The 18,218-nt window shown below is 44.0% G+C and overlaps 1 protein-coding gene across 2 annotated transcripts; it reads right to left on the reverse strand.

The window, feature by feature from the left end:
• Positions 1-12,082: 12,082 nt before the first annotated feature.
• cxcl14 (chemokine (C-X-C motif) ligand 14) lies at positions 12,083-16,715 on the reverse strand. Of its 2 annotated transcripts, XR_013499763.1 has the most exons (5): positions 16,326-16,685; positions 15,779-15,884; positions 15,535-15,648; positions 12,930-13,105; positions 12,083-12,817 (listed from the first exon to the last, which is right to left on the reverse strand). XR_013499763.1 is itself a non-coding variant. In XM_078230880.1 (4 exons), the coding sequence occupies exons 1-4, from the start codon at positions 16,390-16,392 to the stop codon at positions 13,090-13,092; spliced, it is 303 nt and encodes a 100-aa protein (XP_078087006.1). In that variant the 5' UTR covers positions 16,393-16,715; the 3' UTR covers positions 12,083-13,089. The 2 variants fall into 2 exon arrangements, 1 of the variants encoding a protein (XP_078087006.1); XM_078230880.1 differs by having other exon boundaries at positions 12,083-13,105; positions 16,326-16,715.
• Positions 16,716-18,218: the final 1,503 nt, after the last annotated feature.

Below are 18,218 nucleotides of genomic sequence, written 5' to 3' on the forward strand. Positions count from 1 at the left end.
ACTCTTCAGTGTCCTACCATTTACCTTGTATGTTCTACCTTGGTTTGTCCTTCCAAAGTGCAATACCTCACACTTTGCTGTGGTTCAGCAAATAATCTCCAAGGACCTGTCTTCAGAAAACTCAAGAAGAAAGGATCACCAGTCAAATAGATACCAGCTTTAGTGTCAGTGTTAACAATCAGGAATACTGCTTCACTTCTAGAACATAGAAGAACATAGAACAGTACAGCACAGAACAGGCCCTTCGGCCCACGATGTTGTGCCGAGCTTTATCTGAAACCAAGATCAAGCTATCCCACTCCCTATCATCCTGGTGTGCTCCATGTGCCTATCCAATAACCGCTTAAATGTTTCTAAAGTGTCTGACTCCACTATCACTGCAGGCAGTCCATTCCACACCCCAACCACTCTCTGCGTAAAGAACCTACCTCTGATATCCGTCCTGTATCTCCCACCATGAACCCTATAGTTATGCCCCCTTGTAATAGCTCCATCCACCCGAGGAAATAGTCTTTGAACGTTCACTCTATCTATCCCCTTCATCATTTTATACACCTCTATTAAGTCTCCCCTCAGCCTCCTCCGCTCCAGAGAGAACAGCCCTAGCTCCCTCAACCTTTCCTCATATGACCTACCCTCCAAACCAGGCAGCATCCTGGTAAATCTCCTCTGCACTCTTTCCAGCGCTTCCACATCCTTCTTATAGTGAGGTGACCAGAACTGCACACAATATTCCAAATGTGGTCTCACCAAGGTCCTGTACAGTTGCAGCATAACCCCACGGCTCTTAAACTCCAACCCCCTGTTAATAAAAGCTAACACACTATAGGCCTTCTTCACAGCTCTATCCACTTGACTGGCAACCTTTAGAGATCTGTGGATATGGACCCCAAGATCTCTCTGTTCCTCCACAGTCTTCAGAACCCTACCTTTGACCCTGTAATCCACATTTAAATTTGTCCTACCAAAATGAATCACCTCACATTTATCAGGGTTAAACTCCATTTGCCATTTTTCAGCCCAGCTTTGCATCCTATCTATGTCTCTTTGCAGCCTACAACAGCCCTCCACCTCATCCACTACTCCACCAATCTTGGTGTCATCAGCAAATTTACTGATCCACCCTTCAGCCCCCTCCTCTAAGTCATTAATAAAAATCACAAAGAGCAGAGGACCAAGCACTGATCCCTGCGGCACACCGCTAGCAACCTGCCTCCAATCCGAAAATTTTCCATCGACCACCACCCTCTGTCTTCGGTCAGACAGCCAGTTACCTATCCAATCGGCCAACTTTCCCTCTATCCCACACCTCCTCACTTTCATCATAAGCCGACCATGGGGGACCTTATCAAACGCCTTACTAAAATCCATGTATATGACATCAACTGCCCTACCTTCATCAACACACTTAGTTACCTCCTCAAAAAATTCTATCAAATTTGTGAGGCACGACTTGCCCTTCACGAATCCGTGCTGACTATCCCGGATTAATCCGCATCTTTCTAAATGGTCGTAAATCCCATCCCTAAGGACCCTTTCCATCAATTTACCAACCACCGAAGTAAGACTAACCGGTCTATAATTACCAGGGTCATTTCTATTCCCTTTCTTAAACAGAGGAACAACATTCGCCATTCTCCAGTCCTCTGGCACCATCCCCGTGGACAGCGAGGACCCAAAGATCAACGCCAAAGGCTCTGCAATCTCATCCCTTGCCTCCCACAGAATCCTAGGATACATTTCATCAGGCCCAGGGGACTTATCGACCTTCAGTTTATTCAAAACTGCCAAGACATCCTCCCTCCGAACATCTATTTCCTCCAGCCTATTAGCCTGTAACACCTTCTCTTCCTCAAAAACATGGCCCCTCTCCTTGGTGAACACTGAAGAAAAGTATTCATTCATCACCTCGCCTATCTCTACTGACTCCATACACAAGTTCCCACTACTGTCCTTGACCGGCCCTAACCTCACCCTGGTCATTCTTTTATTCCTCACATAAGAGTAAAAAGCCTTGGGGTTTTCCTTGATCCGACCCGCCAAGGACTTCTCATGTCCCCTCCTAGCTCTCCTAAGCCCCTTTTTCAGCTCATTCCTTGCTAACTTGTAACCCTCAATCGAGCCATCTGAACCTTGTTTCCTCATCCCTACATAAGCTTCCCTCTTCCTTTTCACAAGACATTCCACCTCTTTTGTGAACCATGGTTCCCTCACTCGGCCATTTCCTCCCTGCCTGACAGGAACATACCTATCAAGGACATCCAGTATTTGTTCCTTGAAAAAGTTCCACTTTTCATTAGTTCCTTTCTCTGACAGTTTCTGTTCCCAACTTATGCCCCCTAATTCTTGCCTAATCGCATCATAATTACCCCTCCCCCAATTGTAAACCTTGCCCTGCCGTACGGCCCTATCCCTCTCCATTGCAATAACAAAAGACACCGAATTGTGGTCACTATCTCCAAATTGCTCTCCCACAACCAAATCTAACACTTGGCCCGGTTCATTTCCCAGTACCAAATCCAATGTGGCCTCACCTCTAGTCGGCCCATCCACATATTGTGTCAGGAAACCCTCCCGCACACACTGCACAAAAACTGCCCCATCCAAACTATTTGACCTACAAAGGTTCCAATCAATATTTGGAAAGTTAAAGTCTGTAATAGATCATAGAGTCCTACAGTGCAGCAGTTTAACATTTAAAGTTAAAGTTTATTTTATTAGTTACAAATAAGCTTACTTTAACACTACAATGAAGTTACAGTGAAAATCGCCTAGTCGCCACACTGCAGCACCTGTTCGGGTACTCTGAGGAAGAATTTAGCATGGCCAATGCACCTAACCAGCACGTCTTTCAGACTGTGGGAGGAAACCGGAGCACTCAGAGGAAACCCACGCAGACACGGGAGAGAACGTGCAAACTCCGTACAGTCAGTGATCCAAGCCGGGAATGGAACCCGGGTCCCTGGCGCTGTGGGGCAGTAGTGCTAACCACTGTGCCGCCCTAGGAGGCTATTCAGCCCATTGAGTCTTCACCGACTCTCTGGTAGAGCATCATACCCAGGCCCTATTCCCGTGACCCCACATACCTGTCCCGCTAACCCCCCCCAACCAACATATCTTGAGACACCAAGGGGCAATTAAGCATGGCCCATCCATCTTTTGACACTGAGAAGAAACTGGAGCACTCTGAGGAAAACCACACAAACATGGGGAGAATGTGCAAACTCCACAGAAGGCTGAAATTGAACTCGGTTTCCTGGCGCTGTGAGGCAGCAGCACTAACCATTGCGCCACCTTATCGCCCCATTTCAGACATTTCCTCAGCAGTCCATTCTTTCAAAGCAGTGAGTGGAACAGAGCATTTTATGGAAGTCTGAACATTGCATTCATTTGGTTTTGCACTCAATTGGCTGCAATGCTAGTCATTGTTTCAACATGCTAGGTTAAGGGAAAATATTAGAGGATATGTGGGCTAGGTTGATTGGCCATGCTAAATTGTCCATCAGCGTCAGGGGGGTTAGAATCATAGAATATCATAGAATCCTACACTGCATAAGGAGGCCATTCGGCCCATTGAGTTTGCACCAACCACAATTCCAGCCAGGTCCTATCCCCATGTATTTACCCTAGCTAGTACCCCTGACATTAAGGGGAAATTTAGCATTGCTAATCCACCTAACCCCGGACATTTTTGGACTGTGAGAGGAAACTGGAGCATCCGAAGGAAACCCATGCAGACACAAGGAGAACATGCAGGCTCTGCATAGACAGTGACCCAAGCAGTGTAAATATGTGGCACTACTGGAATAGGGCCTGGGTGGGATTGTGGTCGATGCAGACTCGATGGGCTGAATGGCCTCATTCTGTGCTGTAGGGATTCTATGATTCTATGATTCTATGAATGCACTGAGCAACTCTGATCGTAAACAGAAGAACTTGGCTCTGTGAATCAGATTCCACAGAAAAGGGCAACATTTCTTTGTTTAGCTGCTTGAGTCAGTGAAAGCCTCAGCTGAGTCTGGTCAATACATTTTGTTTTGTTTATATGAGAAGGCCTGGGACACTGGAGTGGATGTTGCTCTGAATGGATTTTATAACCCCTAAATGAATCTAACTGCCTCTCGGTGCATGTATCCTGTTGATTCCTGAAGCGAGGAGCATTTTATGGACTTCAACGATAACAATCAATCCCAGCAAGAAAAGGGTTTTGGGAAAGAGTGAGGTACCTGGCTTGTGAGAATGTTCCATGATTTGGGAACAGGGTGCAGGTACAGAGTTCAAGTTAAGGAAGGGAAGGAGGTATTGTTCTCTTAAATGAACAGCAGCTGAAAAATAATTGATGTTCTAGAGAGGAGCTAAGCTACAAGTGTTCATCTTTATAGAAAAGCTACTAAAGGTGTCCACTAAGGTAAGCTCCTAACGTGTTCCTAAAAAGTGATGTGCTAAAGAAAAATATGCTAAACTAAAATCATTTTCCCATAAGAGACCATGTAATAAGGATGGGTTACATTTCTGATTTATAATTTTTTACCTTAAAAACACATTGACTGCCATGAACATAACTGACCCAAAATTCATCTTACTAACACTTCCTAACTCTTAATAACCTAAAAACACTTAAAAACTTACTCTTTCTACTTAACTCCTGTTCGACACTTCCCAATTCTCCCACTTGCTGCTTCCCTCACCGACTCTCTGACTTGCCCACCCTCCCGCTCATCGCTTCTCTTTCCCTCATCATTTCACTCCCTCTTTCCTCTCCCCAACCTTTTCTGTGAACGTGGGCTTGTGAGAGGGGCTTTGAGGTGGAGGGAGCACGAGGGACTGTGAGTGGGAATGAGGAAGTGGGGTGGGTGGAAGGAAGTGGTGCGCAGGAATGATGGGGAGGGAAGCAGCCAGAGCAGGTGTTGAGGAGCGGGAAGGTCGGGGAGGGAAGCAGCGAGCAACAGGGTCAGAGAGGAGGCAGTGAATGGAGGTGAGGGGGTGGTCAGAGCAGGGAGGTGGCGAAGCAGCATGGTCAGTAACCATGCTAAAACAAAATGGAGACAGCATTACTTGGGGAACGTCTCTAACTTACTGCGCTAAAATAAAAATTTGCTTTTAGAATGCACTTTAAATGGGGACTATCTGTGCTCTGATTAGAAATCTCTAATGCTAATAAATCCAAGCTAACATCTTTAGAGTGTGGGAGTAAACCGGAGCACCCGGAGGGAACCTACGCAGACATGGGGAGAATGTGCAAACTCCACCCACACAGTGACCCAAGGCCAGAATCGAAACCAGGTCCCTGGCGCTGTGAGGCAGCACTGCTAACCACTGTGCCACCGTACTGCCCCTAGGAGTCAGACATGTATGCTAATCCCCCTAGTTAATACTATTTGTATATAATCACATTTTCAAATAAAGAACCCACATTATTGTTTGCCAATCCATGTCATATAATTGGTATTTTCACAATGAATAAAGAAGAACATATCAATTAGAAGAGAGTTTTAAAAAAGCAAAGTAAATCACTCTTTCAGTGCTGCAGGAGTAAGAGGATTGACAGAGAAGAGGAAAATAGAGCCATCTCACTATATACATTAAAGGGACACTTAATATGGGGCAGGGAGGATGGTAAGTAATGGTTTCCCCCCGATAGTAGCTGCATTTCAGCTCAGAATGTTAACAATTTAAAAAACTCTGAATCAATTGAACAAAAGCTCAGTCAATATTGAAAATGTTGTGCTTTACATATAATATGCAAATACTCAATAAATATCCACATATAAATATGAATATAAATACTCAATATAAACATATACAATATACAAATGACTCATAACATTAATCACCTCCCCACTAAACATTAAAAATAAAAATGCAAACTATCTCCAAGATTGGAAATTACTTTGATCAGACCTTTATTTAGTGAAGAATTTGACATTTTGAATTACATTTTTAATAATCAAGCATCACGTAATCTGATAATGACTGAAAGGTGTCAAATGTCCCTGTTTTATTAGATATTTGGGAATGATGACATAATGCTGCTTACATAAAACTATGAAAGTCTTAAAATAATATCCCCAATGTTGCTTGAATTGGTAATGTGTCTAAAAACAAGGTCACTTGTAATGATCATGAAAAAGCATGATGGTTTGTTCACTGTAAGATAACAACTTGAACCAAAACGAAACGATATTTGTGCTCCATATATTATTTTCAAATACAATGAATCTTTATGCCAGGCAGAGTAAAGCTTTACTGAAATAATACAAAGGAGTAACCTTTGTGCAATATCAAACTATGTTCCTGTGAGAAGAACATCTGTGTGCTACTCGACTGAAGGCACAATCTAATCAGAAGGAATAGAATAAATCTTCATTGGGTTGAGATCATACACAAGCTAAAATTATGATAGTGGGATGAAGTAAGTGATGGTCGGAATGGAAGAGATGTAGGGATGTTAGTTGACTTATTAAACACCATCTTTAAATTTGATCTTCTTCCTCTGAACCTATTTTATGAAAGGACATGGTACAAACACGACAAAGAGTAGAGAGGGCTAAATGTTTCTCTAGCTTCTAAAAATGTTAACATTTGTTGGCTTGTCAAAACCCTAGCATTATTTAAAGTACTTGGGTCTTGATTTTATCAAAAGAATCTTATCATTCTTAGGATGTTTGCATCACTAGGAAGGCCGGTATATACTGTCCATTGCTAATAACTCTTGAGTAGGTGATGGTGAGCCATCTTCTTGAACTGATCCAGTCCATGTTGTATAAGTACAATCATACACCCACAGTATTGTTGGGGAGGAAGCACCAGGATTTTGACCCAGTGACAGTGAAGGAACGGTAATTTACTTCCAAGTCAGGATGGTTTGTGACTTGGAGAAGAACTCCCAGATGGTGGTGTTCCAATGTGTCTGCTGCCTTTGACCTTCTAGGTCAGGAGTTGACAACCTGTGGCTCCAAAGTGACTTCTTGAGTGTTGTTGGAGCTGCACTCATCCAGGCAAGTGGGGAGTATTCTATCACACTTCTGATTTGTGCCTTGTAGATAGATGTTGGACAGGTTTTGGGTGAGTCAGAAGGTGAGTTGCTAGCCACAAAATTCCCCGCCTCTGAACTGATATTGTAACCATTGTGTATATATGATTGATTCAGTTAAGTTTCCAGTAAGTGACAACCCCAGAATTTTGATAATGGAGGCATCAGCAACCTAAATGCTGTTGAACATCAAGGGGATGTGGTTAGATTCTCTCTTGCTGAAGATGATCATTACCTAGCATTTCTGTGGCACAAATTTACTCTTGCACTTATTAGCCCAAGCCTGAATGTTGTCCACATTTTGTTACATGCCAACATGGATTGCTTCAGCATCTGAGGAGTTGCAAATAGACCAGAGCAATGTGAAATAATCTTCTGACCTAATGTTACAGTGATAATGCAGCTGAAGTTGGTTGGGCCTTGGACACAACCCCAAAGAACACCTGCAGCAATATATTGGGCCGTGATGATTGGCCTCCAACAACTCCAACCATCTTTCTTTGTGCTAAGAGTGACTCCAGTTGAAAAACATGATGGCACACCAGACACCAAGTGCCATTTTGGTGTCTTGGTAAATAACACAGTTCAATCAAGTTAAAATATTTCTTTGCTTTGTAGACAGTTTACATTCTATTAAGTGTTTTTTACTTTGGCATGATGCTAAATGGGAAGATAAGAATTAAATGGCCACAGTGAGTAATGAGAAAAAAAGTAGGTCAAGGAAAAATATTTTTTTTTAGAGACAGTGTAAATCATTTTTTGGCAAAAGACAGAATTCTGCTTCCAAAAAAATCTTTTATTTACACAATGTGTTTTGTTTGACTTGGATGACAAAATTGTTGATACTCTCTGACTTAGCATTAGACCTAATATAGCTTAGTTAGGTAAAATGTTAAGACATCTTTTTATTCTACTGCCTTGGCAGTGTCATTTAGTTATCTTTTGTGCAATAAATCTTTTAAACTATTAGATAAATTCAGTGAGGAAAATATGAGTGTTCTAATATTAATGTAATCAGTGTCGATTCACTTTACAATGCATAACAACTCTCTCCCTTAAACATTCATTTTCTGACATTGTCCATGCATGAATGTACATTTGACTAATCAGTGAGCGTAGAAACGTGGCGCTCAATGGCATCCTGACAAAGAACAAAGAAAATTACAGCACAGGAACCGGCCCTTCGGCCCTCCAAGTCTGCACCGATCATGCTACCATGTGAACTAAAACCCCCTACCCACCCGGCAACCTACTGACTGGCTGACTTACAGGATTTTTACACACTCTGCTTATACGATCCAGGGTTGATATTAGCTCATCGTGGTAATTCCACTGTGCTGGTTTGTTTGTTTCTTCACACTCCATGCCTACTCCATAATTAATGAGCAGATTTTTAAAAATCTAGAAATGAATTACACGACTGAAATTTGTGCAAAGCACAGAGAGAGCCAACAATTTAAGTCAGAACACAGACAATGATGTGATGGGGAAAGGCCCAGGTTGCTCCTTCTTTTACCATTATGGTGACCATGAAGGCTACAGGGATCATCACTAGATCTGCCCATGGGCTCTGTGGAGTATGAGCTCCATTATTGAGCAAGTGAAGGCTCGCCCAATGAGAAGCGATCAACGGGGGAATTTAAACCTGCTGCTCAACCCAGACTGGTGTTGTAGATGCCGAGGTGTAGACTGTCTAACTGTAAGGTGCAGGTCTGGCCCTTCCTCTGGTGTACAATAAAGGGTGTTTGGTGATGGGAATCTGGGGTTTAGCTGAATTACTAGTTTTTTAAAAATACTTTTCCAATTCAATCAAATCAAATCCAATTCAGAGTCTCAACAAGTTGAGACATTTCCGATCCAGGCTGACAAGACAGGACGGGAGACCAAAACCACCCTGTCCTGGGCCTGATCTACATGAGTCAAGCTGATTGGAGAAGGGGGAGGATCCTCCTCCAAGACTTGAGCTCATTTGCATCTTAGCCAAAAGGCCGAGATGCCGCTTTTAAAAATTGCTTCATATGAAACACATGAAGCCTCAGCGTAACCCAATGACCTCGACCAAGCGCGGCCGACAATGGGGTGCCGACACTACACTTGATCTTAGCCAAAAGGCCGAGAAGCGATTACCATTTGGATGCATACAGTATCTACTAAATGCATGCATATTTATTCTAGCCAAATTGCATACGTTAACTAGGAGGCCACACTTCTCCTTCAGGCTGGTTTAAAATTTTTTAAAAAGTTTATTTATTAGTGTCACAAGTAGGCTTATATTAACACTGCAATGAAGTTATTGTGAAAATCCCCTAGTTACCACACTCCGGCGCCTGTTCAGCTATACTGAGGGAGAATTTAGCATGGCCAATGCACCTAACCAGCATGTCTTTGGGTCTGTGGGAGGAAACCAGAGCACTCAGAGGAAACCCATGCAGACATGGGGAGAATGTGCAGACTCCACACAGACAGTGACCCAAGTTGGGAATCAAACCTGGGTCCCTGGCGCTGTGAGGCAGCCGTGCTAACCACTTTGCCACCATGCTGGATAGGCCTCAGATGGGAGTAATTTGTACAATTCCAAGCATAACATTTTGGGGAGGATGTCAGAGCCCTGAAGATGGTACAGAGATTGTTTGCTAGGATTATACCTGGGATGAGGAATTGTAGTTATGTGGGGAGTTTGGAAATCCTGCATAGCTCTCTTTCGAGCAAAGGACATTTTATAAAAACTAATAACAAATACTCAAAATAAGATGGGATTTTACGATCCTAAGAAAGGAGAAATTATTTTCTACAACAAGTTGGTTGTTAAACAAAGCTTATATTTATGATAATTAGCAAAAGAACTGGGGTGCGGGGGGGGGGGGGGGGGGGTGGGTGGGGGAGGAATGAAGACAGATGTGTTTATAGAGGTTGGCTAAGATGGCTAAAGCCTGGAATGCGCTACATGAAAGAGTGATATCAAATTCTATATTAATATTCAAAGGGTATTTGGACATGGACATTATTTAATGCTACTTCCATGCTTTTCCCCCTGCTATAACACTGCTATTATTTCCTTATCAAGTATATATTCAATTTCATTGGAAAATTACGAATGAATCTCTTTCCGCCTGCCTGTCAGGCAATGCATACCAGTACTCAAAGAATAAATGTATTAAAAAAGTCTCATCTCGGCATTCTTTTTGCCGATTATCTCCCTATTTACTCTCAAAACCTCTCAGCTAATCAAAATGTAGAATTTGAAATAACTTGAAAAAAACAGAAAATGCTGGAAAATTTCAACAGCTTTTTTTAGTTTAAAGTTTATTTATTATTGTCTCAAATAGGCTTACATTAACACTGCAATGAAGTTACTGTGAAAATTCCCTGTTTGCCTGTTTGGATACACTGAGGAAGAATTTAGCATGGCCAATGCACCTAACCAACGCATCTTCCAGGCTATGGGAGGAAACTGGAGAACCTAGAGGAAATCTACACAGACTCCACACAGTAAGAAGTCTCACAACACCAGGTTAAAGTCCAACAGATTTATTTGGAATCATGAGCTTTCGGAGCGCTGCTCCTTCAGGAGCACTCCAAAAGCTCATGATTCCAAATAAACCTGTTGGACTTTAACCTGCTGTTGTGAGACTTCTTACTGTGCCCACCCCAGTCCAACGCCGGCATCTCCACATCAAGATTCCACACAGACAGTGACCCAAGCTGGGAATCTAATCCAGGTTCCTGGCGCTATGAAGCAGCAGTACAGACCACTGTGCTCCCAGTTTGAGTCTGGATGACACTTCGTTGTTAATGTTTAATACTTGTTTCTCCAAAATTTAACTACCCATGACTTTTGGTTGAACAAATATAAGAAGCTAAAGTTTAATATGTATCTATAGGCATCAGCTGCCCAGCTGTGTGGCTTGAACTCTTAAAGGCAAAAAGAGACTTGCATTTATACAATGCTTTTCATGACCCCGAAAGTTGCAATTTGTTGCCTCAATTTTCCATCTCCGTTTGCTGGCTCTCTGTTACACATAGACCTTTCATATACCTTCAAACCAGAAGTATATGTGTGCTCAGGCACACAGGTGAGCACACACACCACACTCCAGCTGTGCACATACCACTGGGAGTTGAGGGAATTGAACATCTCCACTAGCCCCAACTGCCACATTCCTCAGGTTGCCCTTTGACCCTCTGCACCTTTATCTGCCATTTATACATTCCGATCTCTTAATGGACGATATTAGCACCATTCTCAGCCTTTATAAGTTATAAGATATAGGGGCAGAATTAGGCCCTTTGGCCCATCAAGTCCACTCTGCCATTCGATCATGGCTGATATGCTCCTCATCCCCATTTTCCTGCCTTCTCTTCATAACCCTTCAACCCATTACTAATTAAAAATCTAACTCCTCCTTAAATTTACTCATTGTCCCAGCATCCACCACACTTTGGAGGAGCGAATTCCACAGATTCACCACCCTTTGGGAGAAGTAGTTTCTCCTCAACTCTTTTTAAATTTGCCACCCCCTAGAACATAGAACATTACAGTGCAGTACAGACCCTTCCTTCGGCCCTCGATGTTGCGCCGACCAGTGAAACCAATCTAAAGCCCCTCTAACCTACACTATTCCAATATCATCCATATGTTTATCCAATAACCATTTGAATGCTCTTAATGTTGACTCGCATAACTAATCTTATTCTAAGGCTATTATCATAGACTATTATCACCACAATTTACATCCCCTTTGTCTTTCTGTCCGTGCCATCCCATCTATTACAGCCCCACCCCAACCCCAACCCCCCAACACCCCCATAATATAAATGGTGTCCGATTATTCTTCTCTTCAGCTCTGACCAAGGGTCAGATAGACTCCAAACATTGGCTCTATTCTCTCTCCACAGGTGCTGTCAAACCGGTTGAGATTTTCCAGCGTTTTCTGTTTTTGTTTTAATCACACTCGTTACATTCAATCACATCTCTTGTGAGCTGCCTTACCGATGGTGTTTGCTTTGAGGAGGGGGAAAAAGAAACAGCTTATTTTCTGAAACGAATGGTCGTTTTGAATGTAATATTTATTTCACCCGTGCACTGGGAACACAGTGCACAGTAAATACAAAATAACTAGAAATACAACCAAGTTATTTGCAGTTCCCTCCGAATGAGGTGAACCATTTTCCTGCTGTTTCTTAAAATTTTATTTGAAAACTCTTGTAGATTTCATCAGAGCCATGATTACAAAGTCTCAAATGCTGCCAATTTTATTTTACAAACAGTACACTGTATATTGCGATTATGAATATAATTTGGTATGAAACAGATAAATGCGAAGCGCAACAAGATACAACCAACTTTACCTCTTCCGATGGGCCCAACCCACTATTCCCTTCAATGTAAGTATCTACTTCCCTCCCACAAAGACACACAAAGCAGAATATGACGTTTTCTTAAATCGTTTCCCTCGCTTAATTCACAGCTGTCTCCTAAAGACATTCCCTCGGCATTCAGATGAAAGCACGGAATTACCCCTGCACATGACAAAAAAGTGGTTTAAAGTCACGAGTGTATCTTTAAATATCACAATAGGCCAAATACAAAAATATCAAATCACACCATATTTAATGAAGAAAGCCATTATTTTTTTTCCCGTCTGGTATTCGTTCGAGTATTCACACAGCCAAGGAGGCGAAGAGAGTTTGTAGACTGGAGCAGGAGGAAGTCGCTTGGCAGACTTCTCAATGCGCCCTGCAGTTTGTGAGCTGATTGGCTGGTAAAGCAATGCATTGGTGTGGCTTTTGCTACCAAATAAACCTGTTGGACTTTAACCTGGTGTTGTTAAACTTCTTACTGTGTTTACCCCAGTCCAACGCCGGCATCTCCACATCAAGCAATGCATTACCAGACACACAAAGAGAGAGAGAGATAGAGAGAGGGGAAGGGGTGGGGGGGGGGGGGGGAGTCCATTGTGCTCGAAACGAAGGTCCTTTAATCAGACTTCCGCAGTTTAGTCTGCCGCTACAGTAAGTGCAGGTTCTGTGTACATTCTCAGCAAAAGGGGAGAGGACTACTCGTCATAAACCCTGCAAAATAAATAAATACATTATTTCAATATAAACTCACAAAGAATTGTTAATTTCAGCTGAGCTTGTATCCATTCCTAAGGGTTGTATTGCACCATAGGTTGGCTTAAGGGTCGGTAACATGAGTCAAGTGTTGCCACATCAGTGAAGTAGAGCCCTTTTCCTGGTAACTTGTTCAATCGGGTATCACAAGCATGGGATGACAGGATGAGGCATACTCGCTGCATTCTGCAGGGTTTATAGTAATGTTTGACATCTTCAGCACAACGTTACACATGCACGTATTCTGCTGCGCAGTTTTATGTTAGAAAGGTTGCAAATGCACGGTGGCACTGCTGCCTCACGGGTCCTGGGTTTGATTCCTGGCTTGGGTCACTTTCTTGTGTGGAGTTTGCACGTTCTCCCCGTATTTGCGTGGGTTTCCTCTGGGTGCTCCGGTTTCCTCCCACAGTCCAAAGATGTGCAGGTTAGGTGAATTGGTCATGCTAAATTCTCCCTTAGTGTACCCAAACAGGCGCCGGAGGGTAGTGACTAGGGGATTTTCACAGTAACTTCATTGCAGTGTTAATGTAAGCCTACTTGTGACTAATAAACTTTAAATGTGGATCCTTGTCTGAAGCCAGGTGGTGGGAACTGCCTTTTCAATCCCGAGAAGTTTTGGCCTGGCTGTGGGATGTTAAAAGAGGAATGTTCCTGCCTGTGGTTTGGAGGGGTTCCCTGCCTGTGGTTTTGGCTTGCCCTGTGTGTGGTAAGGCTTCCCCTTACAGCTCCAGTTCCTTTACTGTGAGGCTGGCTTTACTGTGACCCAGGTGCATGTCTGCTACAGCCCTCTCCGCACACATCAACCTTCTGAGGCTGCTCGCTACCGTGTACTGGAGCACAGCTGGAAAGCTGTGCACTCCTGGATCAGAGGAATGCAACACCTTCCCCGCTGGGATAACCTGGACCTCTTCCCAAATCTGTCGCCGACTCTTGGACATACGCATCTCGTTAATGTCAGCATACAAGAAGCAAAGTGAGCTAATATCACTGTGCAGTGAAAAAGCATTGGCCCCAAAAGCCACTTTGAGAGTTTTCCTAGTGTTACCAGGACAGTCTAAAATTAGATGGTGACAAAAAGGGAGGTATTTCTCCTGATCAGATTGGCAGAATTGCATTATGTTTACATTACAAACATAATGTTTTTTTTAAAGTACAGTTTAAAACAAACTCGTAGAACCCCTACAGTGCAGAGGAGGCTATTCAGCCCATAGAGTCTGCACCGGCTCTCTTACCAAGGCCCACCCCATGACCCCACACATTTCCCATGGCTAATCCATCTAACCTACACATCTTGGGGCACTAAGGAACAATTTTATTATGGCCAATCCATCTAACCAGTACATCTTTGGAGTGTGGGAGGAAACCGGAGCACCCAGAGTTAGCCCAGGTAGACACGGGGAGAACGTGCAAACTCCATACAGTTACCCGAGCCCAGAACTGAACTGGGTCTCTGGCAGTGTGAGGCATCAGTGCTAACCACTGTGCCCAATTTCAATTTCAAACTCATTTCAATCAAAAAAGCCAGTTACTGTTTCCTGGAAGGATGTCTCCCTGGCTGGGAAGGGGGGCGGGGGGCGGTATGCGAGTACCAGGGGCACAGTCTCAGAACCAGAAGTCTAAGAGGAGAGATTTCTTCACTCAGAGGGTTGTGAATTTTTGAAATTCACTATTCCAGAGGGTTGTGGCGGCTATGTCATTGAGTATGTTCAAGACCGAGATGATAGTTCCCCCCTGAGATATTAAATACATCAAGGAATGTGGGGATAGTGCAGGAAAATGTCACTGAGCCACTTTCATGCTGAAGCCACATTTGATATAAACCAAGGGCAAGGTGCGTTATGAATTTGCCACGTAACCTTTGGAAATTGTGTCGACTTGGGGGGGCAATTTCCTTCCAGATTTCCTATTGTCCGCTTAACTGGTCGCGAAACCGCGACAGAGAAAGTAGTTGAGGGAGGAGAAAGAAATTCACTGCGAGAAATGTGGCCGCGAAATAAACTGCAAAGAGGGACCCGTCCCCCCCACAATGTGTAGAATTTTAGGAAATGGAAGGGAATAGACACAAGTCCCACTCCCCCCCTCCGCCCCCATCAGTAAAACAGCAGAAATCAAGCATTTGGTAATATAATTAAGCACTTTGCTAGGACAGAGAAAGAACTAAATTGAACAAGTTTTCCTCAATGATACATTTACAACTGCGCTCAATATCGGATAACTAAACCCGGGCGATGTTAGACAGGGAGCACAAGTCTCTTTCGATTAAGATTTCTAATTGTACACCCTGGCGGGAACTTCCATTTCAAGAAGAAAAACATCAGTAACAACTTGCAGAAAGTTCAATTGACAGACAAACACGCAGCAGGGTATCGGGGTGAATGCCAACTCACCGAATGCCTTCTCTCCAGGACTCGTACCGTTTCAGCAGATGTCTGGTGGTGGGGAGTTTGGGGTGTAAGCAGTACTGCCGACCCCTGAACCGATCCCCTTTCGTCATGGTGACACTGGCAAGAGAGAGAGAAAAAAGCCGATGAGAGACAGTGACCCCCGGGGCACCATATGGGTTGCCTGTGCTTAATGCACTATCTAAAATAGCTAACACCAAGGATGGTACCAGGATACTGATACACTCACAAGGCCATGTTTTCTTTGCAGTAAGGGTATCGCGGTTTAAATTCCACCTTTCGGACGTCCTTGTAGCGGATCTTGGGACTCTTGCGGGTGCATTTACATTTGTAAGCTGCCAGAAATGGAACACACAATAAGAAACATTGACAAGTACACCACACACGGGATGACCATACATTATCCTGCCTCCGAAAGAGAAAACGCTGGAAACATTATTCTGCCTACAAGGGCTAAACATTTGTATTTAAAACACAGCCATTTGGGGGAAAAAATACTGATTCAAGCTTAACATTTCAGTTAAAAAATACTGATCCAAAATATATCTGGAAATGAACCCCAGAGATTTTCCATCAGGCAACTTTCGGCGTGAATGGGTTTAAAATTAGACTGGAACTTTAAATGTCACAATATTTCATAGAGGTGCGCTCTAAATATTAGCCGGGTGTTTACTTTCCTCTTTCAGGGAGGAAGGGGATTCCTGCGAGGAAGTTTAAACAGCAGACAGGTCGGTAAAAAAAAAAATCGTTCCTGAAATGAACACGCGTTTTGTTACCTTCCACATCCACGGAGCAAATAACGATGAGCAGCAAGAGTAAGGTGGCAGCAACCAGCCCCTTCATGGTTGCGAGTTGAAGTGAGCTGCCAGTGAATGGCTATCAACGGGCAGTCCTGATGTCAACAGCACCAACAATCTCCTCCCCGGCTCTGAGCAAACGAGACCTCTCCCTCTCCCCCTCCTCTCTTTCTCTCCTCTCCAGACTCAAGTTTGCCTCTGAGTGCGGGCTGCTCGAACCGCCCCGGTTTATAATAAAACCTAATTATTATGCATAACAATTCCACGAGTCATAGATATTACCTAATCGTCAGGGACGGGAATGGGGACAAGCGGGGCGGAATAGGCAGAGTGGCGGGAGGATGGGAGGAGTGTTTGCCAAACAGGCTGGATGAAGCACAGCCCCCTCTCTCCCCGGGGCCGGTCAGCAGGTATGGCAGCTGCTGGTGGCCCGCAAGCCGCTGGGTCCTTCATCCCCCACCTCACTGAGCAGCGGCGGCAGAGAGGCCGACCGCAGACAGCCATGCTTTAGAAACTGGACATTGCCGCACAGTGCCGGAAAGGATGGTGGAAATATATTCAATAGCAGGGATTGAGACTCACTGGGATGGGTTTTACAGAGAGCCACACGATGGGAGGAGGAATGACCTTCTCCTTGTCAGACGCTATGGTTCTATGAATAGTAACTTTCAATGGGGATTGGAGATATGTACTTGCAAAGGACACCAAAACGCAGGTCCAATTATTAAGTAAAGTTTATTTATTAGTCACAAGTAGGCTTATATTAACATTGCAATGAAGTTACTGTGAAATTCCCCTAATCGCCACACTCCAGCACCTGTTTGGGTCAATGCACATCTTTCAGGCTGTGGGAGGAAACCGGAGCACCCGGAGGAGACCCACACAGGGAGAACGGGGAGAACGTGCAGACTCCACACAGACAGTGACTCAAGCTGGGAATTGAACCCGGGTCCCTGGCGCTGTGAGGGAGCAGTGCTAACCACTGTGCCACCGTGCTACCCACAATTATTAGCTCTTTTAATAAGCTGGCTTTACTTTAATAAGTAATCATAGAAATGATGGGCTTGAATACTTGTGCTATATCAGAGAATTATAGAATCTCTACACTGCAGAAGGAGGCCATTCAGTCCATCAAGCCTTCACTGACAAGCAGCAAGGTCGGTGCAGGCTTGGGGGGCCGAAGAGCTTGTTCCTGTGCTGTAATTTGCTTTGTCTTTGACAACAATCCCACCCAGGCCCTATCCCCGTGACCACACTTATTTATCCTGCTAGTCCCCCTGACACTAAGGGGCAATTTACTATGGCCAATCAACCTAACGCCCATCTTTGGAGTGTGAGAGGAAACTGGAGCACCCAGAGGAAACTCACGCAGACACGTGGAGAACATGCAAACTCCACACAGGCAGTCACCCGAGGCCAGAATTGAACCTGGGTCCGTGGTGCTGTGTTGTTATAATTCTACTTAATGCACAGAGGTACAGAACAGCATTTTACTTTCCTTTGCTTGGTGTTAATGTTAATAGCCTCAAGATGAGGTGAGTCACCTTACCATCCCATCATCCCAACTATGGGAAAGGTGCCAGTTTGAATGGGATTTTCTGCTGGCTTCCAGCTTTTCCTAGTAGGAGTCTTTAAACAAACAAATCAGGGACTTATTAGCATTTCAGCTTGGGAATATTTGGGACTGTGCATGCTCTGATCAATTCTACAAGTAATCATAGCCAAAGAGGCCCAGCAATGTAAGCTCAAATGGTGGGGCAGGCTCGAAAGGCTGAATGGCCTACTCGTGCTCCTAGTTTCTATGTTTCTATGTTGAAATGCTTTTTGTGCTGAGGGATTGCTCTGCTGTTAATTCACTGAATGGATGGCATG

The sequence above is a fragment of the Mustelus asterias genome, chromosome 16, assembly GCF_964213995.1.
Source record: "Mustelus asterias chromosome 16, sMusAst1.hap1.1, whole genome shotgun sequence".
In the NCBI taxonomy this organism is placed as follows: Eukaryota; Metazoa; Chordata; class Chondrichthyes; order Carcharhiniformes; family Triakidae; genus Mustelus; species Mustelus asterias.